The following is a 27,928-nucleotide window of genomic DNA, read 5'->3' as shown; positions in this document are numbered from 1 at the left end:
GAAATATACTGTAATGTAATGATTTTTCACTTTCAAAAAAACTTTTGGTCTACTCAGGCTTATGTGAACACCACGGGCAGTTCTTAAGTTGCTTGATTCAGTAATTAGATATTTGATATTCATTTTAGCTGCCCCGTCCCCTTCCTATACAATCCCATTATAACTTAAAACTCATTTTAACCATGATAGATTAATCAAAAACACCTACACTTTTTTCTGTTGACTGATAATGTCCTTCAAATACGTGATGGGGGCGTGGTTTGTCATTGTTTTAATTTATTTGTAATAATTCTTTTGGAAAACAACCTCCTGCTACCCAGCTCCTCCAGCTGCAGCTCCTCCTCACAAAATCAAGAATAATTATAAAAAATAAATTAAAACAGTAAATGACAAACAATGGCAGCTAAAATGAATATCAAATATCTAATTACTGAATCAAGCAACTTGAGAACTGCCCGGGGTGTTCACATAAGACTGAGTAGACAAAAGTTTTTTTGAAAGTGAAATATTCCTTAAATAAATGCTTCAATCAATCAATCAATCAATCATTCAATCTTACTCGTGAAAGAAAAATAATCAATACCAATGAATAATCTGTCTATTCAGAAGCTAAATTTATTCTCCATAGTTCATAGTACAACAGTGTCGCTTGCCAGATTTTCAAGTTCCGTCATACGATATAAATTAAACTTTTCAACCTCAGAAGAGTTTATTCCCCCTCCCTCACAATAAACAGATGGGAACAGAAACAAACCTTTAGTCATTCATTGGATTTGTTGCAGCAATTTGGTTGCTAAGGTGACTGAAATACAGCTGATTGGAAGGTGGTCCGATGTGTTTGCAACACAAGGGACTGGTAAAGATGGCAGATTGTGTGCAGTGCTACAGTACAGTAACTGTACTTGATCTGCCATGAAAATAATCCAGACAACAAAAATATCATAGTCAACATTAAATTCCTTTCCTTGCGGTTTCTCTGCACAGTAAAACAGAGCAGTTTGTGTAGTTCTGCTGCTGTACTTGTTGTGCAGTAGACTATTTCAAGTATCCCACTCTGCAGTTGACTAGGCATTGATGGATCTTATACTTCAGTGTATGTATCAAAACGGTAAATAGCACATTTGCTGCATTTGTCGATGCCATAGAAGCAGAGCAATCTTAATGGCAGATTTGGCAGTGAATACGACTTGTGCTCAGTGTTACACTTAAAGGGCCACTTTTTTATATATATATATACTTTAATATATAACAGCATTGAAGTAATTACAAAATTATATTATGCCTTCCTCTCTCTCTGCATATATACAGTGTGTATATGTATAGTGTGTGTGTGTGTGTGTGTGTGTGTGTGTGTGTGTGTGTGTGTGTACACGCGCACACACACACACACACACACACACACACACACACACACACACACACACACACACAGTAAAATCCTCTGTTAACTTGTGAAATAAAATGTAGTACACTTTCAGAGATAATCACTCCAGATTGTACTGTGTATATAATATACAATAGATACCATATAAAGTACATCCATGTGTGCCTTGTGTTGAGAATCTTGTGATCATGTCAACACCAACAGACCCAGTTTGTCTGGTATGAAGACGCAAACTAGCAAAGTGAAACAGATAAAGAAGAGCAGCAAGGAACAGAAAAATATAAAGATGCAAAAATGGGAAAAGTTTTATTTTAACATAATTATTTCTTATATTTTGTCATATCTGACTTGTGCGAGTTTTATTTTTTCACCTGAGATCAGAGAAAGTACACCACCGCTGTCTTGCATCTGTTGCTAAATGAGGTCAAAGGCAAACCTTGCCATGTGTAAGCAGTGACACCTGTGTTTTGTGTAGCCACAACAAGCCAGTTGTTTAAGGTTAAACACAATAGCACTCATACTGTTCTTGTGTGCAGAATTGGCTAAGGTTTACCTGTAAACAGCACTGAAATCAGCAGGCAGTTGAGATTGGTCACAGTCTTCAAATGGAGCCCTGTGGGGCATTAATTATAAACACAATTTTTACTGGCATTTTGTAACATAGTGCTGCTCAACAACAAAGCATAATCCTTGAACAATATGTGTAGATTTAGTTTTCTAAATTAAAGCGTTGACAGCACTACAAATAGTTTTCCTATTTCCTATTTATTGTACATGTTAGCATGTTGTTATTTCCAAGCCATTTCTTATAGTAGATGAGATGTTTCTGTAAGACTAAGAGAAAGTGAACATCACGAGTCTACCAATGTGAGATGATTTTACTGAGGAAGTGATAATCACGAGCCCACCAACAGATAAACATGATAACAACTGTTCCCAGAATAAGGTTAAAAATACTGTGTAGTGTGTGAGGCGGCTCACTATAAATACCATTACCACCACTGGCTGTGAAATTATCCTATTCAACACAATGAATACTTCAAAGGAGACGCAATAAAATATTGGCTAGGAATGTTTGTTCACGACTTCACGTTAGCTGAATAAATTAATTTGCATTAATTTCTTGGGTTGAATTAGGGGGAGATAAGCAAATGGAATAAATATTGTACACTTCTGTGAAAACAGATTCTATTTTTACTTCCCTAAATACTGATGTACAGTAATGTCTCATATCTCTGCTGTCGGGAAGAAACCTCTTAACTCCAAAATGTTCATTTATCAGGAAATTAAAATTATATATTTTTCAGGAAATTAAGAAAACCTTATATTAGTTGGTGATGTGAGTTTATATATTGTCAATTACTTGCATGAGAGGGGAAGCGGTGGTGGAGTTAGTTGCTTTAGCAGACAGTTTGAGGGTCCAATGGAGTTAAGAGGTTTTGTCCAAAGTGTTTTTTACTACTTTCCATTGGTTCAATATTTTCGAAACAACACACAGACATAAAGGGTGTTCAATAGCACTGAGTTATGCAAAAGAAAAATGGTGTTACACTGAATGAACCTTTGAACATGCATTATTGTATAATTATTGAGTCAATTTGTGTAATTGATTGTCAACGGTTGTCTTCAAATTGTGTCTTCAGGACTCAAATACAAAAATGATAGAATTCTTGGCAATAGAATAAAGATGGTCAGTAAGGCCTATATTGGATATAATACCCCCCCGCCCCCCAGTGTGGTATTAAAAAAAGGAAAATATATTATAACGGTGATAAACTGATATCAGTTTAAAAGAGACTGTGGTTCAGAATGATAAAGTAATGGTGTGGTTGGATAGTATAAAAATGGACATGGCATCAATGATCTCTCCCAGTCCCCACCTCCTACGAAAAACCCACATTTGAGTGAAATGCGCATATCGTGCTCAAAGAGGCATTTCACTGATAATACACCTGAATAAATTATGTTGAGTGGGAGTGATTCCATTAGAGGGATTTAAAATGTTATTATAGTCATGGCTTCACAGAATTTGCTTTGTGTTTAATTGTTTATTGGCATTCTTTAAATAAAGACACATTTGTACATTGGACAATAAATTAGTAGTATATGCGCAACTTTCTTTGTATAACCTATAAGCTTGGCTCTTGTCCATGCTATTTTCCCTCGAGATCACACATTATTTAATCAATCTGCAAACCGACCAGAAGGATTCAGTGTCCCTCATGTGATAGGTGATAATCACAGGTTACGTGTAAATTGCAAATCATCTCTGTTTTTCAGTGAAATGCCCCTTTACCTTTAATTCTTCAAATGAAGATACTATATTTTTCAGTTCATTTCATTAGTCTTAGTATGTACATGAGCTCATCATTCAACACATGTTTGGAAAGAGGAAACAAATAGCATCAATTGGATTACTAGACATGATAACAGACTATCTACAGTACGCAATAGGCAGCTAAAGCTCAGGTACAGTCCTACAGCAGGTCTCTGATAAGTTCAGCTCATTGTTCAGTTGCTGATGCTCTATAAACTCTGCGGTCTCCTCAAGGATCTGTCCTGGGATGTGGTAGCCAGCAGATACGTTCTGCTGAACAGCAGAGTCCTGAGGGCCATCATCTTCGTGCTGCTCTGGACTAGCCCTGATGTGAGAGTTACAGGGCTCCAGATTGCGCCCAGTACCCTGAAGAAACTGTAGAAAATTCTCCTCAATAGACGCCTCGCGGCTCGGCAGCTGCTCCCCTTCACCAGGCCCGGCACGCTTAAAGAGGCAAGCTAAGTGACGGCCCAGCTCCTCTCGGATCTGCCTATTCAGGCAACCGTAGAAGAAGGGGTTGGAGGTAAAGCAAAAATAGCCAATCCATGTGACCACATTCTCCAGCTGGTCCAGGGAGCCAGGAGAGGTAGACACCAGGGCTGAGTAGAGATGGAAGGAGAAATATGGAAGCCAACAACAGAGGAACTGGCCCCCAACCACCACAAGGATCACAGCAGCCTTCCCACCGCTGAAGGTCCTTTGAGGGGTGGCGCGAGCCCCAGCCCCACCCAGGCTGGCTGCCATGGTGGAGTGGCTGCTGCTGAGGGAGTCGGAGCGATGGCGCGGGGTGTCCATCCAGGTGGGCATGGGGCCATGCTGCATGGCCGCCACACGGGCCACCTTGAACATGTTGCAGTAAACCACCAGGATTATCAGCACAGGGCACAGAAAGTAGATACAGGTGAAGAAGATCATGAACAACAAACGTGTGATCCCACCACCAGCCCATTGCAAGGAACAGTGCCTCCGGCCAGGACCCAGGACTGGAGGCATCCCCGGCGCTCGGTCCCCTTGTAGAAGCCATCCCAGCAGAGGCAGGGCTGACATGATGACAGCCTTGATCCAGATCCCCACCAGCACCATCACCACGATCCCCACAGTCATCTTGACCTCGTGGCGCATGGGGTGAACGACATAGTAGTAACGCTCCACATTGATGGCAGAGATGGTAAGGATGGCGGCACTGATCAGACACACGCTCAGGCAGAGGTAGCTCCGGCAGAGCGTGTCGTCCGCCAGCACGTGGTCCGACAGCATCCCTAGCGGCATCAGTACCAGCGCCGCCAGCAGGTCAACCAGGCACAGATGGAACACAAAGGCAAACTTGCGCCATTGTGGTGTCTTGGTGATGACTGCCATCACGGCCAAGTTGCCTACGACCGCCAGCACGTCCATGATGAGCATGGCACACAGTGCCAATGTCCGCGTCACGTCGACCCCGCTTCCTCCTCCGCCACCGGGTCGCGTTACGTTCGAGGCGTTGGGGTACAGTAAGGCGGGAAGCCAGGGGAGGGCGCCAGCATGGGAGGTGTTCCAGGGGGGGCTTGGTGTGGGAGTAGGCTCCATGAGAGGATGGGATGAGAGGGAGAGAGGCCGTTGACATTCACAGGCCCATCACCCATCCTCCCCTGCCGTGGGGGGGTCACAGACAGACTCAGGCTGAGCTGTCGGTCATAGCATATGGAGCAGTACACACATGCAGCTTCACTCAATTCCCTGAAGATGCAGTGAATTTTATCTCGTTGATCCCAGCAAAGACATTGTCCAACCACCAGTGTTATCTTCAGATGGGCATGTGATCTGAAACACAGAACGTTCCAGTTAAAAGTAAGAATTAGTATTACTATTATAGTAATATTATGAACCTAAGTGCATGAGGACCCAGTAAATTATAAGCACTCTATTTTAAACCAATACATGCATGGAACACAACTAAAAATAACAGGACCATTTATTACAGAGAATAATAACGTAACTCGAGATCTGTTCGCCCCACCGACTTCAAATTCGACACATGTACGCGTTCCACTCCACACCACCACAGGGAGTGCAGTGCCCAGCATTGAGTCGGTCGGACGCACAGTTGTCCAGAACCAGCACAAAGGTTCATATATTGGCAAAAAATGGACACAGGCACAATAACTGGGTGGAGCATGCATTTCCAACTTGCATCGTTAAGTAGGCCGGGCACTGCTCTAGCAATAATAATAATAATAATAATAATAATGGCCTACATAAAGCCTAAAAGAAAACATAAAATCTGTGTTTTCTCTATGCTACCCGTTTATAGCCCTATATATAATGAGTCTGCGTGTGGTCAAAATATGTTTGTTTAATAAAGTCTGATCCCTCTTTTAACTCTGCACAGATCTCCCATTTTTTATATGATGATGTCTTATCTTATCCTGTTTGATTCAGGAGCACTTTTTACTATTTGCGAATGCAGTGAGCGATTATTATGTAATAAAACTGAAAGAAGTACGTAATTTATTTTAATTGTTGTTATTGCAATTTACGAGCTGCGTTCGCTTCCTGCGCGTCTTACTTGTCTTAAATACATTGACTTGCGTCTCTGGTGAGCACCTGGTTGTCTCATTGCCTAATCTCTGCCTAATTGATTTCTGTCTACATTATATGTATTATAATATATATAACTAAACTGAATTATGAATCTGCAATAAATACATGATTTTCCTGTCTTACATATACTTCTCATCTCACTTATAATAACTACATAGAATGTAGAAGACCTATTCCAGGTATGCTCATTTGATACATGATGTATGTCACTCTTAACCCTGATTTATGGATTGAGTATATGCCCTACAAAGTAGATATATGCCGATATCTCATTTGGCTGACCAGTTTAAACTAGGGATGCATCGATATCGAAATTCTTGGCCGATACTGATGTTTAAAATAACTATTTAGCCGATAGCCTATACTGATACCGATATTAGTTTATTTAGAAATTACTACAGCTTGGTAGGCCGCAAATAAATAACCAACACACCAACTATACTGTATATCGGCTACTGCTATCGGTTAATGGCAGCTTTATTTGCCGATACCGATAACGGCAAATAGCTGACGATACCGATATGTGGCCGATATATTGGTGCATCCCTAGTTAAAACACTTAGTATAAGCAGTATAACTTGATCATTATGCTGATAATAAAGTCACAGACTTCTTGCACAGTGCACTCACTTCCAGCTCAGAATTTGCTACATACTGTACATCACTGACATCTGCATCTTCAGATGCATATTTTCAGGGGCAACCAGGCCCCTAGGGAACGGCTAAAAGCACAACGTGGACCATATGTCCCCTCCTTCACACAGTCAGGAAGCACAAAGTGGACCATATGTCCCCTCCTTTACACAGTCAGGAAGCAGACTGGAGAAGGACAGTAAACTGAGCAGAGCATCACTGTGAGCATTACTCAGCTCACTGTGTGGAGTGAAGTGAATATAAGATAAGTGAAACATTTAGCATTCCAGCTCCATCATGAGGAGGAACACAAAATGTTATGCTGTTTACTACTGATCTCTATCTATAGCAAGACCCAAATTGAACACGGAAAGAAAGTGGGTCATGTTGTGGTTCTTGTAATTCCATATATACTAAAACTCCCGTTTACTGCGCAATAAGAATGTTTACGTCTCTTTGAAAATGAGTCACTGTATGTATGTTCACAAGCTGATAGTTGAGCTAAGAAAAACAATTGTGAGGAGAGGAGGGGAGTAAAATGTGTCCCTGGGACCAGCGGTGCTATAGGGAGGGCCCCGTGCTGTGTTTACTGTCACAACCTCACCTGGAAGCAACCCCACACACTGGCAAAGCCACGGAGCCAGCACTACGGCCCTTGGTACATTTCCATGCTCTATACACCTGTGACCTGCATGCCCAACTTTTCCATTTCACGAGTGTGACGGCATGATGATGCATCACTGCAATACGACTGTTATTTTCCTGACAGTTGTGTACATCGATCAGACCACTGAGCACATGTGGTAGATATATGCAAGATTAAGCAAGCGGGCTTCGTGGAAAAAGGTCAAAGGGTTGGAGTAACCCTCAACCCAATAAACAAACCAGATGCCTTGGCTACAGTTAGCGTACAATGGCAGAGCGACTCCCCAGGGAGGCTTATTCCAATCAGTATATTGATCGTTGTTGTCCAGGGTATCCCTCCCGAGCAGCATGCGAGTGACCATCATGCAACAGTCACCTACTCAAAGGAACGCCAGAAGTGAAATTCTCATTACAAAAGAAACACATGATCAGCATTATATGCATTGCCTTGAGTGATGCGGTCCATTTCCCTATCAAAGGATCCTTTATTTTAAACTGTTAAAATGGCCCATGTGAAAATTAGCACACAAAAAATATAATTACAGAATGGACGAATACAGTAAGTCTGGTTAGCCCAATCCATTATCTTGTTTTCTTCAGGTCAGAGAAATTAAAATAATAAAATGAATAGGCCCACAGTGCACTCCACACACAAAAACAACTAACTTACTATAACTAAAAAGTACATTCAAAGCAGCTGCACATTTTCTCGATGTCCACAAGCTCACAACATTTTAACAAACCGCAAAGACTTCGGTAGAATATTGGTGGCTGCCAATTGTAAACCATATGACCCTATTATAATGCACATGACTCAGTGTTTACCGCCAGGAGAAAAATGTGCCTGTTGTTCAACTGACCCTGTTTCATTGTGGTGTATCTTCACTCTCCGGCAGCCCCATGAATAGAATAGTTCATAAACAGTATATGGTGCGCAATGGTCAAAGCGATGTATACAGCGTGCTGTCAGTCTCAGTCAAATCAACACCATCTGCAAATGTGAGGAATCATACTCTTGTTCTACAGTATATGCCTTTCACGTTGGACAGACCAGGAGGATGTTATGGGATGCTATGAAAAAAACACTAGTTCGTAATCATCCCCCTCGTTCAGCTTGCCTTGCACCCATATCTCACTCCCCGCTCCCTGCATCCCTTATAGTGTCCCATATCTTCTCATTGCAACATCCCGGCGTCCTCCCCTTACTAACGTATACCTCCATAGATCGGCGTCTATTAAGTGTGTCAAGTGGAGCAGATGTGGTTAATATTAAGCAGATGACATACCTCAGTCAGCAGAGGGTCCCTGCTTCCTCCTGCCCAGGTTCACAGTCTGCTCAAGGAAGTGGACCTGTTTTGCTCTCTACCACGCGCAACACACATACACTCGCTAGACACACCACCACACAGACAGACACACACCACGTCAGAGAGAGGGGGAGAGAGGAGAGGGGCACCTCCTGTGTCTCCACCTCACCTGGTCCTTTCATCTCTTCATCAGCCAACCCCCCCCCCCCCCCCCACGGACTCTCTTCCCTGCAATGACTCTCCCCCCCCCCCCCCCTCACACACACACACACACCCATCTCCATAAATGGACAACACACACACCTCCCTCTCATCCGGCCAGGTCTCCGATGCAGGTGGCGCAGGCAGAGCTGGAGCAACACACGCGTACCAAACAAAAAAGAGGAAGAGGGCTCCTGTCTTCCAGCCTCTGATGCACAAAAGATTTATACACACATGCACTCTCACTCTCTCTCACTCACACACACACACACACACACACACACACGTGCTGGCTCCGGCACGCGCTCAGGGCAACTGCAAGCAGCACAGAGCAGACAGGCAGGCGGCGGCCAGGCAGACAGCATCCAGAGGCTCAGTCTCTCTACTGGGTCCTAGTGTCTCACACTACCTTCGCATGCCTTGTGGAAGAATGGCTGATGGATTCTGCCTCCCTTATACATCTTCTCTGGTTCTGGTCCTCCCCCCCCAGTGTAGGTCACACCAGGTCTCACTAAACAGGTGCAAAAAATATGGTAGTAATGGTACACAACAAATTGGGAGAGAAAATCACCTTTCTAATCTTGGACTGGAATGAATTCTCTCTCCATCTCCTCATCTTGGGCTTGCAAAGATCTCCCCAGCTGCCTGCAGTGCATAATCCTCGCAATAGCCTTCTCACAAGGCTGGATTATTGATTTGCTGAGAGGAAAAGAACCCTAATGGTTTATGTTAATGAACTGTGATTAACATCCACAGAAAGCAACAACAAAGTGCATATGTTTTACATGCATTGGAACCCTATTAAGACCTGAGGCCGATCCTACAAAATAATGCCTTCTAAAATCACTTTTCTGACAATCCTGTTTCCATCAGTGCTTCTCAAACTTTTCCGTGTCCCCCAAAGTGACCCCCCAAATAATATGCAGTTGACAGTCCCCAGAAGCAATGATTTGAGTAATCAGTAACATCATCATACCCAGGCGGAAGTTATGCAGGAATGCCTACTGTGTGGCAAAAAACTACTTTCTGGCCTTGACAGCCCATACATCCAAACAGAAAAGTCCTATTTGATTGCATTAGATGGCTTTAAACAACATTAAATTCACTTTGCCACTCGATCTGCCATTCACATCATGCATTTGCATACCCTCTATTGTCTGGGCGGCTCAGATGTGTATGGAGATGTATCCAGAGTCTTGGTGCAGCCGCCGCAAAGGCCTTGGTCACCAATTCATTCAGCTTTAGCTGGTAAAAAGTAATAACAACAAAAGTCATAAGTGCAGGTGTAACCTTTTGGAATGAAATGCTTTACACTGAAGGTAATCAAGGGTCATGACATGGTTTGGCTCCTCAACAGAACGGATCAAAGCTGTGTCAACGCATCAACATACTGCAGTGCAGAGATTAATTTGCAATCATGCTTTTATGCTTTTTCATGCTTGTGCCAATCAATTGCATGTTGTCATGTGTATCTGTATGGTATTATATCTCGAGAGCCCTCGAAAGGCAGTGGTTTCAACCATTTTCACATTCTCAGACCCAATACTTAATATTGTGTTGTAAACTACCGATTAGGTACAAGCCTGTGAAATGATTGCTAAGTCAATCCAGAAATAAATTGAACAATCAATGACGTGTCAACTGTTCATTTTCTGCATCACCACCGGTCAACCTCCACGAGCCATTTCTTCCTTTGATCTTTGATCCTCCCAGTTTTAATTTAGATTATGATCCAACTCCGACCATTAGGGAGGGAACGTTTGCAAAAGGCTGGTTCAGGTATAGATGGATTAGAGCCTTCTGGGGCAACATGGGGGACTAATTCAATAAGACGTCTGTAATGGGAGCTTCCAAATCCTGTGCCTATACTCTCACCAACCGCTTTTCTGTAGAAAGCTACAGTTTCTACACTCACCCTATAGCTTTAATGATGAAAGATAATGAATGGCATTTTTATAGCGCTTTTCCAAGTGCTCAAATCGATTTACAATGGTTCAATCATTCACACATTGGGAGGTTTTTACATTTGTTGATCTGACCTCATCTGATCTCATCAAACCCTGTACACTCAAGGCACGCTGCATATATGGCCAGAATTCATTCCATATGTTGATCTGACCCCCCATGCCAAAGCACCAGTGCTCGCCCAGCAGTCTGCCGTCACCCAGGCGGATGCGTGCACGCAACGTTTCCCTCAGGGTGTCTTACTGGTTGGTAAAGGTCAGTGTCATATTAAATTATTTTTTAACTTTCACAATGGGCTGCTTCCTCTTTTTCATAAAATCCATATAGGCATTATGAAACGATCTCAGAAATGAAGTGCCTTAAGGAAGCTTACCGTGTTGAATTGAATAATAAACCAAATTATGTCTGATACATTCTTCTGACTCGCACATAGGCCAATATAACCTCAAATATTTCCGGGGAGTAACGGTATACAGAAGATCCTTTGTTGGGATATGTCACTGTGTCCTTCCTAAGTTCTCTCTCTCTCTACCATGATCGTCCTCCTGTCTCGTGTGCATGCATGTGTGTGTCTAGGCTATGTGTGTGTCTGAGTTTTGTACTGTGTGTCCTGTGACCGCGCTCGTGTCTGAGGTGTTGAATAATGACAAAAATAGCAGATACTTGCTCACTCCAGCAGCACCAATCACGAGGGAGGGAAATACAATGGTTTCCATGGGAACGCAGACTTGAGCTTCCCCGCTCGCCTGTGCACTCTCTCCGTCCTTCCACCCACAGGAACACACACACACACACACACACACACACACACACACACACTAGGGATAGTGCACCATTATTCCAAATATATTGTATTGTTTTTACATTATCACAATCCCATGACGTGTCTCCCAGTCTGACATGGTTCTATGAACACTGTTGTTAAACTCAACTCTACAATGTATTACTTCAGTTATTTCTTTTGGAAAACAATTGGAATTCTACACGGTTTGCTATTTTCATTCCGAGTTTCCTGACCCTTCATGATGAGGCTGTATCATCATGTTTCATCACCCAGTCCTGCTGATACGATGCAATATTCCACTGTCTTCTCAGACATGAACAATAGGGGGAGCTCTCATATTAGTAACTCAACAAAATGCTCCACTTGAGGAAACTAATGAAATACCTGGCTGCTCTGGAGCGGCCAGTTGAGCTGCACAACCTCACACTAAGTTCAAACTTAGCCTAAATAACATTTACATAAGGGATTGGGAAACACACTAGGAGGCAAATCTCAGACATTGAACAATTGTAGATTATGATTGAATAGAGGGTATGCACATGCATAAAGTGAATGGCAGATCGAGTGGCAAAGTGAGTGACAAAGTGAATTTAATGTTGATTAAAGTAATTGAATGCAATCAAATTATGACTTTTCTGTTTGGATCTATGGGCTGTCAAGGCTAGAAAGTAGTTTTTTGCCACTCTGTAAGCATTTCCGCATAGCTTCCTGGTATGATGATGATGTAACGCGCATACCCTCTATTGGAAAAGATTAAAAACAAATGCTATATGAAATATGTAATTACCAAGATTTGATATGATTTCAATCTGATTCGATTATTTATTTTATGATACATTTAATTACATCAAATTATTATTATTTAATTCACAATGACAGGATGAACTGACATCATGGTCCTTTTTGCCATATTTTATTATCTTGAAAAACATTTTAAAATTGTTCAACTAAGCCGATCTATATTGATACGTTGTAAGCTTGAAGATCAGCTATTTGAACTATTTTAAAATGTTTTACAAAATAGTAAAATATGGCATTAAGGCAAAGAAGTTTAGGGACAAGGGGTGGCACAAAATATAGCACAACAATCCATCCATGGTCATCGGTCTGGATGTTATGTTAATACCCAATGTGCGCGTTCGGATGCACTGCACAGGACAGCTAAGGTAGCAGGGACTGTTTAGAACTTTGATTTACTTTACTTTAGCACATTGTACAAGTCTTATAGGCTTATTGTAGCTAAAGTGACTTTGGAAATGAGCAGAGGCCAAAAAAAATAAAAAATCTGTTCAAATCACCAGAGAGAGAAGAGGCAGACTGATGCATAAGGAAAAGTTGATATCTGCAATGTTTAAAAGTTGTTGTCCTCGTTTTGGAGGATAAATATATAAATCACGAACCTTTGTCATTTACTCAGTGTAAATATGCAATGAGAAAATCTGTGAATTGTTTGAGAAGTTAATTTCTGTTATAATCATGCTTTAAATACTGTACATACAGCTGTAGACAACATTTTGCTGATTGTAACAGTTAATGTTACACTGATGATTTTTTCTATTGTTACAATAGCAATGATATACCGTATGCTAACTTCCTAGAATGCCATCTGTGTGCCACGGAATAAGATAACTGGCCTTTATTATCTCCCCAGTCACACCAGGGAGCTCCAAAAAGACACAATTAGCACTTTCTGCAGGCACCATGTTGACAATGTCATCTCAGCACACACGCAGCCACTGAGGACACCGTATGGCTAGAAATACACCAACACAAGGGAGCATGTTAGGACAGCTCTTTCCAAAACAAGACAGAGGAACAATATGGCCCACTGTACACGACTCAGTGTAGACTGTTATGCATGAATGTATGAATGAGTGGCAAATTGGCCTGCATGAACAGTAGATGCATGGCCAGGTGGGATTCCCCTTTGTCTGAGCCTTACATGGTTGGTTTCCCATGAGGGAGACACGGGTTTGGTTCCAGGTGGTTACATAAGGTCTGTACAGTATGTGTAAAACGGCCCTTAATTGCCTTCTCAGTGGTTACTTGTGCTATCATAAAGTGTTGTTAAAAGACATTCACAGGCTTTGTGACTGTGGTGCGATGAACATAAAAGATTTCACCTGTCTGTCTTCATCTGAATCTGGTAGATGTCCTTGGTGGAAAGAATACAGACAAAGAGTGTCTGCAGAGGGCCTGCTTTGCACAGAAATAAGGGCCGTCCTTCATTTCTTTGCGAGGACGAGCACATGCAGCTTCACGCATGACTAATGGAAGACTTGTGTTATCCTTCACACTGCCATTGACACAATAGATGCACATGCAGGTTATAAATGGATGTTAAGAGAAATTCTGTGCTTTACTAAAGGATCCTGCAGTTATTGCCAGTGGTATGATATTAATATTTGATGTTGTGCTGCAGTGTTCTAGTACAGTATGCTGTCTCTCTCTGAAATGAATAGTTTGTTTTCTGTCTGATATGCATATAGTACAGTATGTACCCCAATGCCAAATGACAAGTTACTCACAGTACACGGCATCAAAAGATAAATGTTCAAAGAAGTATTCATAAACCGTTCAAACGTCTACATTATAAATTATAAGGAAAAGACTGCGTCTTACAGCAATTCATATCTGCTCTGAAGTTTACCGTTAGAATTTCAGTACGGTCCTGAGAAAACACTGTTCAAGATGAACTATGCCGTGCGCTCATAACTCAGGTGAGAGGCGATGCATTGTATAAATCTGCCAGGACCTTGGGCTGTGAAGTCAGTCAGTTGATTAATGAGAGCATCATCAAGTATCCCTGGAGCTGTGTAAATCACGGGAGAGGGCACATGCGTCACATACTGTAGCTGTGATACAGGGTTGTATAACGTTTAGTTATTCCCATGCTACACACTGTCCCTATTCGCTGGTGATTTAATTAGGATTACATATGCTGAGTTGACACGCTTGAGCGAGGCGAAAGGATGAAACTCAGCAGTATGAGAGGTACAGTAATGCCCTTCATACATAATATACTGTAGCTAGACCTACAGTATATCCAGTACGAGAGTGGCACCCTAACGTAAGCAACCACTTTTCAGCTCACCTGTCATCCGTCATCAGATTTAATATGCCGTAATAAACGTGGGTCTACATTATGTAACCTTGTAAAGTAGGGGTGCACGATAATGAAATTTATTATTATTTGCAGGGTCATATCTGCCGATTCAGATTCTTTTTCAGCACGCCTTCATACTCATGCAGGCAGGTACACACATGCACAGGTGGGAGATACCCAGATGGAAGCTGCACAGACAGTACAACCACAGTCTTATTTATTTGGCCACACAAGTTATTTGGGGATTAAGTGACTTGCTCAAGTGCACCTAGTGGGTTTTCAGGGAGGGGATAAGTGGTGCTCATTGACTTCCCCATCTCCAGGGATGGAACCATTAACATTTCGGCTTCAAGTACCCCCCTTTTTTTAGTCCACCATGTGCTATATAAGATTACATCTGTCATGTTTGGAGAGCAGAGCACTGTCACTCCAGAGACGTGTAGCTCTAGAAATCCAAAGGGAAGGTTAAGTGAAGCATTAGGTGTTGAAGTTCTAGTTAATATGCACAGAAAATCACTGGGGTCAAAGAAAAAACAGGTATAAGGCAGAGAGAAGTACAAAAAATCTCTTTGCTGATTACATGATTGTATCTGATTAAGAAGGCAATTACAGCATAAGTGAAAGTCTGAAAGGCTGTAGGACTAATCTATGAAATGCATATATATATATATATCACCACTTTTACCCTATATATATATATATAGGGTAAAAGTGGTGATTAAATTGTTGTGCGTTAATATCTCGTTACACATGGCTCAGGTATGTTGTTGAATTTGAGATGACAGGAATATTAACACAAAAAAAGTAAATTAAGCGAAAGGGATCTACTCCACTTTACCAAAGAGCAGCAAAATAGAAAATCAATAGTCACTATGTTGACAATCTGTTGCTGTCACATTATGGATGCATGGGTTTTAGAATTGTTGTTGTCCTCAACATGTCATCTGTTGACTGCAGTGTGCTTGATGAAGCACAAGACAAAAGGAAGATATCTATAAACAGTCAAATCAATCTGATTTGACCACCTCCGAGGTCTTGATCAGAATTTGCTACCTTTCTTTTTTACCTCAAAATATAATGGCAATGTACAGAGTCAGACAGAAGGCAAAGCTAAGCTTACTAAAAACTATACACAACATTAAATGCTGTAGTGTCACTGTGTATATAGAATCCTGTTGATGCACTTCTTTCTCATTAGAAGCCAGCAAGAGCTGTGTCCCAGGGAAAGAAGATGTGATGTCATTAACCCCAGCAGATGCTCCCTGGTTAATAATAAACACTGATGCCAGATGTCAGCACCAAGCCAGATGTCAACAGCATTCAGAGGGCTGGGAATCTGATGGCAGCCAGTTTGTCACCTAAACTTAATGGACCATACGAAAGAATGTTGGCACTTCTGCCATGCTGGCACACCTGCACGGCTGTCCAGCTTTTCGTCTTTTCTTTTGTTTTTCAGCTTTAGGAGCAAATTATTGTCTCTACAATCTAGCAACAAAATAAAACTCTGTAGTTCAACTCAGTTCTGTTTTTCAGGACTTTGAAACAAAATATCTTGACATACTTGGAATAACTTTATACTTTGAATAACTTTATTTGTCAATTTTCCTATGTACATTTACATACTGTACATAAATACTATGAAATACTGAAGTACAATTACATCATGTCTAGTCCAGTCACTTCGGTTCAATGTGTCTGGAGGAGGATGGCGAGTGTGGGGGCATTGGCAGGGGTTTTATTTATAATCCTCACTGCACTCAGGAAGAAGCTATTCAGCATCCTATTGGCTTTAATGCTGCCTTCTATACTTGTTTCCTGAGGGTAGGAGGAAAAACAGACCACAGGAAGGGTGGTAGGGGTTCCTTATGATGCTGGTGGTGTTTGATATAAAGCTCCATATAAAGAGGGGACAGAGGCACCAAGGATCTTACCAGAGAGATGAGATGGTTCTTGAGATGGGGTGGCTGTGGCTCAGGAGGTAGAGCAGGTCGACCAATGATCCCTGGGTCGGCGTTTCGAATCCCGGCTTCTCCTGTCCACATGTCGAAGTGTACTTGGGCAAGACACTGAACCCTACATTGCCTCCAATGAGTTGGTCGGTGTGAGCTCGCCACCATTGGTGTGGGAAGTGAGGACGCTGGTATCGACGCTGGCGTTCGCTGCTTCACCTCCCAATGAATGAACCATTGTAAAGCGCTTTGAGCACTTGGAAAAGCGCTAAAATGCAATTCATTATTATGTTTGGCGGTCAACCATGACTCTCTGTTGCCTCTGCGACAAGAAGTTAAGGACCCAGGTGGCAGGTGCAAGTGCCAGAGTCTGCATTCAGCAGCCTCATCTTTTTTCAACTGTTGTTGAATTATGACATGCTGGACTGGCACAGCCAGTATTGAATAAAATCAATCTTAAAATGGTACCTCCATGCTTTCCTAGTTCAAACAGAAAGTGATATACAACATCTCCTGTGGTTCCACATTATGTCCCAGTACAGCATTTAGGCTATTTATAACTACAGAATATTAAATGACAGCAGGCTATATTATAGTTTGAGAGGCTAAAATAAATACTGTGTTTGTGTGCCTCAGCGTTACATAGGAGATGGGTAGAGGGGATTTACCAATATATTGTAATGCAATGGGCGATATTTATTCCTAAGCATATAGTGTGTTATGATTCAAGTAATAAGTGCTCCACTATCGGCCCAGGCATAGTTAATGTGCTCCTCCTTACATCCAACTCGACAAAATTGGCTTGAACCGAACGACATGGCCATCATTACAGCCTTGGCTGTGACCTTGCTCATGGGGCTAATAGCGACGTTTCAATATATATTTTTAAATAAAAACATGAATAAATTCATATCAAGGCCCGGGCCGCACCTAGGCTGCAAACCAGCCTGACAGCATGTCGTGGGTTGGAATGCTGATCCAAGTCAAGTCAAGTCAAGTCAATTTTATTTCTAGAGCACAACACAACAACCAAGGTTGACCAAAGTGCTGAAGTGTGAAAAAATAAATAAAAAGAAGAAAACTATAGAATGGGAGAGCACAGCAACACATGATTAAAAAGGGGGAGGGGCATATGGTGTTAAAAGGCCAGGGAGAACATGTGTGTTTTTAAATGAGATTTAAAAATGTCCATAGAAGGTGCAGCTTTCACAACTAGTGGCATGGCGTTCCAAAGTCTGGGTGCAGCGACGCCCGGTCTCCTTTTGATTTTAGGTGAGTGGGAGGGATCTTCAGGACCATCTGGTCTGCTGATCCGAGTGCCCTAGTGGAGTGATGAGGGCAGATATATAGGGAGGTGCCAGACAATGAAGGGCTTTAAAAACAAACATTAAAACCTTAAAATGTATTCTGAATTTTACAGGCAGCCAGTGAAGGGAAGCTATAGGACGGGGGTGATGGGTTCTTGTCTACGGGTGCCGGTCAAGAGTCTAGCTGCGGAATTTTGGACGAGTTGTAGTCTGGAGAGAAATGAGGCGGTAATTCCTGAGTAGAGTGAGTTGCAATAGTCAAGTCTTGATGATATGAGGGCATGGGTCCAGGCGAGCTTTGCTGCGTGTCACAGCTGTCACTCCCCATTTCAGTCAGTCTGTCCTATAAATAAAGAGCATAAAAGCCCAAAACCAAATCTTTAAAAAAAGATACGATAATAATCAAAGTCAGTAGAGTTCATTCTGCAATCTGCCTATTATATTATAATATAACTTGTGAACAAAGTAGTTATTTTGGTTCGAGGGTAGTGCTAGAAGAAACATCAAGGGGGATTAGAATGAAGCCACTGCACACAGCAAGTGTCATAGCAATATGCCCATTAGCTTTTGAGATTCAAGTGGCTATTGGAATGCAAGTGGATTGTCTTAATGGTGATGCTATAGGGCCATGGGGTCACCAAAATCAATAGGTTTTATTCTTCAGGGAGCATAAATCCACTCAGCAAATTCTATGGCGATACAGACAGTATAATTTCATATTTGAGATATGTAGTGTGCATAGATAGGACCGAAGGTTTTGGACGGATGGACGGACAGACAGACAGCTGGACATTGCCGTTCAGGGCCCTACCGCTGTAGCTATTATAAATCTATAAAACGGACATTGGAAAGAAATATAGCCTACCGTACCTAAAATGATTACAGGAACCACATCTTCTCCACAAGAATAACGTGCATGTTTGTCATAGTGACATTGTTGAGAGCAAAAGGATTTAATCATACTAATATCCCCTATATGGTTTGCAGGAAGAGAAGTCTTTTAAATCTCTTACAGTGTTGTGGATCACAAGTCAAGGGCTTTTCGCTTGAATTGGGCTTGATTTGCACCAGACCACTGCGTCAGGTTCTGCCATGACATGCAATTCTGTCATGAAAGGACTGCAGCAGCCTCTTAACAATCCTGAAACAGTCATCCAATCCCTCTGAGACCCGTCACCTGACGTAAATCTGCACTTCTAGTGAGATGAAAACCGGCGAGGCTGAAACAAAAGACGCTGGCATTACAGGCTCATTTATACTAAAAGAGAGTTTAATACTTAAAGCGCACACTTGGCCTGCACCCTCCTGCAGTCATCAAGGCTTTGTACTTGTTTGCGTGTTCGCCTGATGACATGATCACAAGGAGTAAACGTAGCCTGTAATTCTAATGCCATGGCCCGCTGAGAGACTTCACTGTCTTATATAACCTCTGCCTCTGGTCATCTGGACAGCATGACCTCTTCTCCTCGCCTCACTAAGCCGTTCAAAAGCCGCAAAACATAGTCTCTCGCCATGCCTTTGGCCTGACGGCTGACAGAGACAATAAACCAAAAGGAGAACAGTTACGGTGATGTACGCAAGGTTCTTACGTTATAAACATAATATAACCATGATGTGTGAATGTGATTATGAAAGGACTGTTGAAATCACATTGAAATGATAAGTTACAATGAAATAAGTTTACAATGTGAAGTGCCTTGAGACAACCTGTTGTGATTTGGCACTATAATATTAAATTTGATTAGAACTGAATGTTAATGTTTATACCAGTCTCACAAGTGTTCACAATCTGCTTAATTAATATGAGAATAGACCCCAAAGACCAGCAATTTGGGCAAAGCATTCATTTTAAGATGTTTTCATCCCTGAGATGAAGCTATATTTTACACAGAATTCCAGTGCAAAATCCCATTTGTTCATGTGACTCTTTACTATTGTTTCTAATAGAGAAAACGATTTATTCAGCTTTCTCATCTGTGATGCTGACAATAAATGACAGAAGGGACAGCTTTTTAGAGATATATTCACTGCGTTCGCAAAAAGAGACAAGCCATCAAAGTGAGCTCATTATATACTCAATATACCTGCAGTGTGAGTTTCCAGTCCAGTCTTGAACATGGGACATCACCTGACGGAGGCCATGCAGACCTGAATCAAAACGGGCCAATCCTGCAAACTTTGAAAGCCAATGTTAGCCAACTAGGATGGAATATGAAATATCGGACAGATCCGTCTTGAACACATGACTATAGAGATAGTGTGTAACGATTTGCGGGATGTTTGGACAGAATCTGGAGGAGTAATATAAAAAAAATAGTTTTTCAATAGTCGGTGCTATAACAGGCCGTTCTGGAAGAGACGGCCAAACGCTGGACCCTGAAGCCAACCCTGCAGAAGTCTCTGGATGGGTGCTACACTAGGATGCTGCGTGCAGTACTTCAGTAAGAGTACACAAACTACACATGTTACCAACAAGAATCTGTATGATGGAATGAAGAGGATGAGCCAGAAAATAGCAGCCAGGAGAATGAGACTAGCAGGACACTGCCAATATAAGACCTGGGAACCAACACATATGTGGATGTACTCAAGAAAGAGCGCAAAGCACCAACGAACTGGCCAGATATATGGAGAACCGGGATGACTGGAAGTGACGATGGAGGGCTCGTCTGAGGACAACCTAGAAAGAGAGTGCATGAGCCTATATTATGCCGTTTGGGGTTGTTGTAGATTTTACTTTGGCTGGCACCATGAAGGCCAAAGTATGTGCTAGCTAGAGAATGAGAAAACAGTCATTTTGAGTGTCCATTAATTGAGAAGCCGCATAATCGATTAGTGTGGCCAGCACACATCCACAAAAAGAGCATCACATGCACACACAACCTTTCGAAATTGCCCTGAAAAAGAAGAAGCAAACGAAGCAAGTAAATATAAAATACAAAATTCAACTCAAACTTAATTCAAACCCTTTTCAGAAAGGTTCACAAATAGCTGATCTACACGTGCACAACTTGTTGCAATACAGTTTGTTGTGAGCTTGTGTCACAGTGTGACGTGAAGTGAGTTAGCTCTGGTCCAAAGCATTAGAGAGAACTCCTCATGCGCATGCACGCATATACACGCACGCACGCACACACAGACATTGATTTACTTTGAGCTGAACTGATCTATGTGTGCTTGTCACTCCCTTACAAGGAACCTCCTCACCTATATGCTCCATTATTCACAGCAGGGCTGAATAAATAAAGGTAACATGGTAAACACCATACCCTGATCCAGTGATGCAATGAGACACTATCTGGAGAAAATTCAACTCCAACACCTCTCCTCTCCTTTATCAACATCCATCACCCTTCTATTTTCTCTTTCTTTTAAAGCACTACAGTACCATACAGCTCTCTGCAGGCAATATATCTGCTGCTATGCACCTTTTATATCTTCTTCTTCCCTTCCTTCGATGGAAAATAACGATACGATGGGAAAAATGCACAAAAACACCCTGCATTTATTTACTTCTGCAGACCTGTGATGTGACAATAAAGCTGCTCTCCTGTCTTCATTTTCATATCTCCCCCCTCTTCTCTTTGCCCTTTCACCACCAAATTCCCTCTCCTCTATAGTCCCCTCTCCTTTCCTCTGCTCTCCTCCCATCCTCCTGACCTACAGTATAGTGTCTGTACTAGATGTATTAGTTGCTTTATAGGTTGGAAAGAAAGGCCATTAAATGTAATCATCACTGCACACAGTACAACGTATTAGGTTGCAGATGATTTACCGTATGTAGACTCAGCTTCTAAATCTGCTATGGATAATAAATCCGGTGCTATATCCATTCCCACACTTTTTTTGATCTACTCAATTACATTCTCCGATATCACATGGCTTCCAGTTCATTACAGTATGCTTCCTTTTTTAAGTCACTTACTCACTTTGAACCAAGCACTGAGCTGGATTTAATTGATGTGGGATGTACACTAGGGAGAAGGTACATAATTTATACAGTACCGGTAAAGTGTTTTTTGTCAATATTCTATTACTGTAGTATGTTGTATTCTTGTACTGTAGTTAATTGTTAGTGATAGCTGCTGTGGGGATTCATATCCTACTATAAATGTCTGAAATCTCTGCATGCATGTGTGTCAGTGTTCATATCTGACCTTTGTGTGTCTCGAGAACAGTCCGACCAATCGACCTCAAACTCGACGCATGTATCGGCAGGGCAGAGAGAGAGAGAGAGAGAGAGAGAGAGAGAGAGAGAGAGAGAGAGAGAGAGTTGTGCCCGGCGTGAAGTCGATCAGATAGGCGGTTGCCGATCAGTTTGAAGACGATCAGTCAGACGGTTCTCGAGATACAGCTACAGACATACTTACCTGTAAACGCACACAGAGATTTCACGCTTATAGTAGGATAGAACACAATTCAATTATCTATGTTATTTTAAGTCCAAATGTAAAACAATCATTCTTGTAGTATTAAATTAACAGATTTCAGTGTACAGTGTACAGTTATTTACTAACAGAACTACAGAAGGCCTGCATCCTTTCCCCTCATCCTCATTAGAGCATCTAAATCGCAGATTTAATTGCAAGTCTCCCTTGAGAATGCAAGCTGTGGTATTTCATTGGATAGCCATCAGGCATTTTCATCATGGCTTAACATGCTCCAGACATGCTGCAAACATACGGCAACTGCAGGGGTTCTGTGTCTTGCTCAAGGACACTTTGATACGAAGCTGGGAACCCTCTGGTTATACCTCCTGACCCATTGTAATGGATGCAATTTGTCAGTGGTTCTGGGAGCCTGGGAGCCTCCGGCTGGGTATGCCAGCAGGACAACTCTCTGACACAGTCCCAAAAGTATTCAACCATGGCTGCACTGCGTAGAGATGTAGGAACAGCTGCATTGAAAACTGAAAGACAAGGAAGAATGCACAGTAGCGGTGGGTAGGGCAAAGGTCCAATGGGCTGTACTGCTGCCGGAGAAAACAGAATACTTACAAGAGTTGTAAGTATTGTAAGCTCCGTTTCTTAACAAGTTCCTCAGTGCACATCACTGCTGTTTCCATTCTTAAAATACATACTACTTAATTACAGCACATCTAACTTTGTTCAAATGTGTGCGTGCGCACACACGCACAATGGGAGAGTCCAACAAGACTGTCCCACAGACAAGAGTCCCTTGGTGGCTTTCTCTCGCTGAATGGCAGTTGTGGAACTAAAGCCGGGGAGGCAGTGTGTGAGTCACTGGTTATTTAGAGAGCATCTCTGACCGTGTCTCATCGGCAGCATACGACAGGAGCGGGAGTACTGACTCTTATCCCCTAAGGCAGAGGATTATCATTGTTTTTCCACATAGGTAATTAGTATTAGACAATCCTCTGAATCCCTGCGGGGGAGAGCCAGAGGCGGCATAAATCACTTCCTTTATAGACAGCAGGATAAACAGGTATTAGCGATATACTGATGGGAAATATCCTGCCTACAGTTTTCTCTCCATCTGTCTTCTCTCTCTCCCACTGCCCCCCCCCCCCCCTCTCTCTCTCTCTACCCTCATTTCCCACACAACCTATATATTATGAGCTCTTGGTACTTAACTATATCTCTCTCCAGTTCATTGATTTGCCATAATTCCAAGATTTGGCTCGTCTACATCCACAGTTCAGTGGATTTAGTCATTCCACACAGACAGCTTTAAATTGACCCCACACCAAACTGAGTTGTCCTGACTAAAATGTTTGGAAATCAGATCGGGTCAGATGTTGTGTGCGATTTCTCTCGCTCTTTTCGTGACATTATGCGCTCGCACGCACACACTCTCTCTGATTTGCTTGGGTCGAACAAGGATAAACAACCCCCCCCCCCCTTGAGCGATTGAGCTTGAGGATTGGGTGGACTACTCACAGACAGCAGTGTATACGTACGCAGAAGATGGTGTACATATGCAGAACATAGCCTGCTACAGTGCTAGTACTACAACCAACATTTTGCCAGACGATTATCCACAAACCAACGGCCCAACATCGGCTTGGTGCGTGTGTGGAGCCCTTAAAAGATCTGTGGCTTCAGCTTGACAAGTCCAACTGACAATGATAATTATGCAGTCTTATTACAGAAAGGCTTGTAATTGCATTTGCCACAGTAATAATTAGTGAGTGTAAAAACAATTGGTGCCAGGCTGCCTGATTACAGTAACTTCCTCAGTGGTCCTTTATCCATTTGCACCTCTGAGAGGTGCGTACACGTGTTAATTTTAGGCGGGAAACCCTTTTGATGTTTTACCCCTTCAGGACGGGAACCCCTTTGGGGTTCTTGTTGCAACAGTATAGAGTATATTAACAGCGTAACATTTTTATTTCAGAAAACTTAGTTCAGAATTTAGATATTCCGATAGTAATCATTGCTATAGTGCTTGTTCAGTAACAGGGTCTATCCGTTTCTCCAGCTTTTTAGCATCTGCATTAAACAAGGGTTTAGTAAAGTAAGAGAAGACATATCACACAAACCCACTGTAGGCCTACTGATCGTAACTACACTGAACCCACGCCTAGACGTAACCATACTAACTGTACCTAAACTCAACTAATGTTAAGCAATTAGCCAATTAGCAATTACCATGTCTTAACTTAACCTGGGTCATCTCTCAATTCTAGGGTTGGCCATCTAGTGACAACCCTTTGCCTGACCTGGCTGAATGACAAAAAATCCATTGCACATGCATTGATGACAATCAATCACCATTCTTCAATGCTTGCCATGACCAGGTAGAACTGCGTTGCTGTTGTGTCCCTTCAGTGTCAAATTGAAAGGGTGGTTCTCGTTGCCACTGATGACTGATGCACGTGGCAATGCGTATCCTGCAGATTTGTGCAAAGCCAAGGAAATTGATACTCCAAGAAGAGTAACTTAACCTCTGAGCTAAACATTTCACTTAGCTCATGTTGCCTACCTCAGTGCGCTCTATAAATTACTCAACAGTATTAATCACCATTTGCCTAAGTATTAACAAAGTCCTAATTCAGCCTTCATTCAATCTCCATTAGTAGGCTACCGGTAGATCTAAACATCTTTCTCAGCCCATTAAGCCTCAGCAACCCCTTTTTCTAACTATACCTTTCAGGACGGAACCCCTTTTGGGGTAGTTGTTGATATTTGTACAGTATATATACAGTAGCAACATACATTTGTCATTTTTTAATTAATATTTGAAGGTTTTCTGAAGATTTTGATCAGGATTTAGAAGGCGTTTTTAGAATTGTTCAGGCTCATTAACATATCTATAATCTCAAACCAGCCACCACACCATGGAAGACAAAACTCTCCTTCAGTTTCACAACTCAGGGTTTGGGACTCCAAAAGTAAGTCACAAGAGACAATGAGACATACAATGGTAGCAGACAACTATTAAATTTAATAGAGGCAGGGGAGGGGATGTTGTTTATACTATACTATACTATACTAGTTCACAACAACGCATTGTATCTGCACTATTCACTGAATGTCTGCCTATTTTCTCTGAAAATGCCCAGAATAGGAACATTATGGGATCCATGTGGTAAATTTTTTCCTGACTGGCTCCAGACTGATTTCACTTCATATGAAGGGATCCACCTGGACGTGTATTGATGTCTCGGCCAGCATGGGGGACCAGAGTACGTTATGTTTACCATGACTGAGGCTAGGGGCTGCACAGAACGAGCCTATACCAACACCAGATCATTTACACTGGTGCTATCAGGCTCTCGTCCATGAAGCAATGATGCAGAAACCCTCATTAGAATGCGATGGCAGCTAAATTGTTAATGGCTTTGAATATGCTCAGGCTGTTGTAATTATAGGGTTATCATCATGGGTGAAATATGATCCGGTCATCTGAGGAAATGTAATGACAAATGTTGGCTACAAAAATGCATAGTCAGTAGTCACAATATACAGCAGAACAACAACAGACCCTCTTGAAATAGACTCTGAATAATGCTGTTGCTACTGAATGATTAATAAGTGCTGGTGTCCAGTTGCCTTTTTTTAAGATATGCTAGTACAGTATTGCAGATGTTTTCATTCACATGTGTATGTTATATAGTTTTGCTTGCTCACAAATGCTTAGAGAATGGTATTTCGATCTCACAAGCTTGTTTTGGGAGGTCTGAGATCCCTGCCCCCAAAATCTTGTTTTTTCGTGATCACATTCAATGCCATTTTTCTCGCCTGAAGGTTTGTTATCCAAAATACAACCCAAAGAGGTCAACCTCGTCTTTGCTGTGAATACATTGTCACAGAGTCCGATCGTAATCGTAAGGCCCGGGGACCATGAGGTTGGTATTGGATCCAATTAGTATTGATTATGTTTTTCAATGGATGCTAATGTATTATGGAAGGATCAAACCATCCTGGGATGGTGATCGTTATTTCTGTGTTTCACGAGGCAGTGATTCTCCAGATGAGTTAAGCAAGTGTTTTCTACACTAGAAACGCCATTTGAGCAGGTAGAGCAAGTGAAGGCAAGGCCACCATAGAGCCAACACAGTCAACCAAAGGACGCAGGGCAGGCAGTTGCCTGGCAACGCAATCCCTACCACAGCAGGAAACGGAGTCGAACAGAACATGAATCACTTTAAGCTGTGTGTGTGCGTGCGTGTGTTTCTACAATGCTCTGGTCAGACAAGATAGAGCTTAATGCAAATGTATCCCTTATTGAATCAATATCTTACAAGTCATGTAAGGCCTGGTAAGAATATAAAAATTCCAAAGGTGGTGGATGTATAGTGATGTTTTTTCTGGTTTAGTTAATTTTCTTGAAGATCCAAGAGACCAACAATTCAACAAATCTACCCATGCAAGACAAGTGTCTCTTCTACATACAGTATGTGTTAGATTTAGACAAGTGTCTCTTCTACATACAGTATGTGTTACATTTCCAACCAACATTTGCATCAGGTTCAAGAAAGACCAAAGATGGATTCAGAGCGGGATTTCTAGAACGTTTTCAGACAATTCAACCGATATCGAGCATCGGTGCAGCAAATCATTCTAGTGATTCCTGGTTGCTGGTTCTGTTTCCTATTGTACAATATCCCATTTGATATGATCATCATTTTCTGTCAGAGGTCTGAGTTCCATGTGAGATTTAAAAGCGAAAGTAGCATAGCCAATGCAGGGCAGATAGAAACATTGCCTATGGACCAGAGCTAAGGGCTGACTAGGGCCTACATTCTTTGCCACCATGCCAGTCATGAAACAATACAGCCACCCTGTCACAACTTGCAACAAACCTCAGCCACCATAGCACAACACACATAACCTACTGTTTATCAGTGTTCAATTGAAAATGAACATTTGGAATTGATGGCCGTTATAAAGCCAAAAACCTCTAGCTTAAACTAATGGAAAATGTCAAATTCACTTGTAGGATTATTGAAGTTATCAAGCGCCACATACTGTACACATATACTGCTCCCTGTCACAACTCAAACCTTCAGGATTAAATTCCAGAGCCAGAAGAAGTTACTCTAACTGAACATGTTTCCACCCAGTCGTTGGGTCCTAAAATGACAGTACACCAACACCAACTTCAAACACACTAGTATACACAGCATACAACACAAGCAGCAGCAGCAGCAGCAGCAGCAGCAAAGAAGCAAAAAACAAAAGTTCCTACCTTGAGCTGTCTTCTACTTCATCAGTTGTGTAATTGATGCCAGGGTCAAACTTCGGAACCCATGGATAGTGATAGAGCCTGCCTCCAGCTCTCTCT

General features: G+C 42.0%; 1 protein-coding gene across 2 annotated transcripts; it reads right to left on the bottom strand.

Moving 5' to 3' along the window:
* Positions 1 to 1,611: 1,611 nt before the first annotated feature.
* On the bottom strand, positions 1,612 to 27,928 carry gpr61 (G protein-coupled receptor 61). 2 transcript variants are annotated; one of them, XM_080763361.1, is made up of 2 exons: positions 27,833 to 27,928; positions 1,612 to 5,501 (listed from the first exon to the last, which is right to left on the bottom strand). In XM_080763361.1, exon 2 carries the CDS (start codon positions 5,265 to 5,267, stop codon positions 3,843 to 3,845), a length of 1,425 nt encoding a protein of 474 aa, XP_080619487.1. In that variant the 5' UTR covers positions 5,268 to 5,501; positions 27,833 to 27,928; the 3' UTR covers positions 1,612 to 3,842. The 2 variants fall into 2 exon arrangements, with proteins under 2 accessions (XP_080619487.1, XP_080619486.1); XM_080763360.1 differs by lacking the exon at positions 27,833 to 27,928 and adding an exon at positions 8,846 to 9,030.

Source organism: Protomyctophum bolini, assembly GCF_963924005.1.
Source record: "Protomyctophum bolini genome assembly, chromosome: 5".
NCBI lineage: Eukaryota > Metazoa > Chordata > Actinopteri > Myctophiformes > Myctophidae > Protomyctophum > Protomyctophum bolini.
The sequence above is the reverse complement of the archived record's forward strand: the minus strand, read 5'-3'. Positions and strand labels throughout refer to the sequence as shown.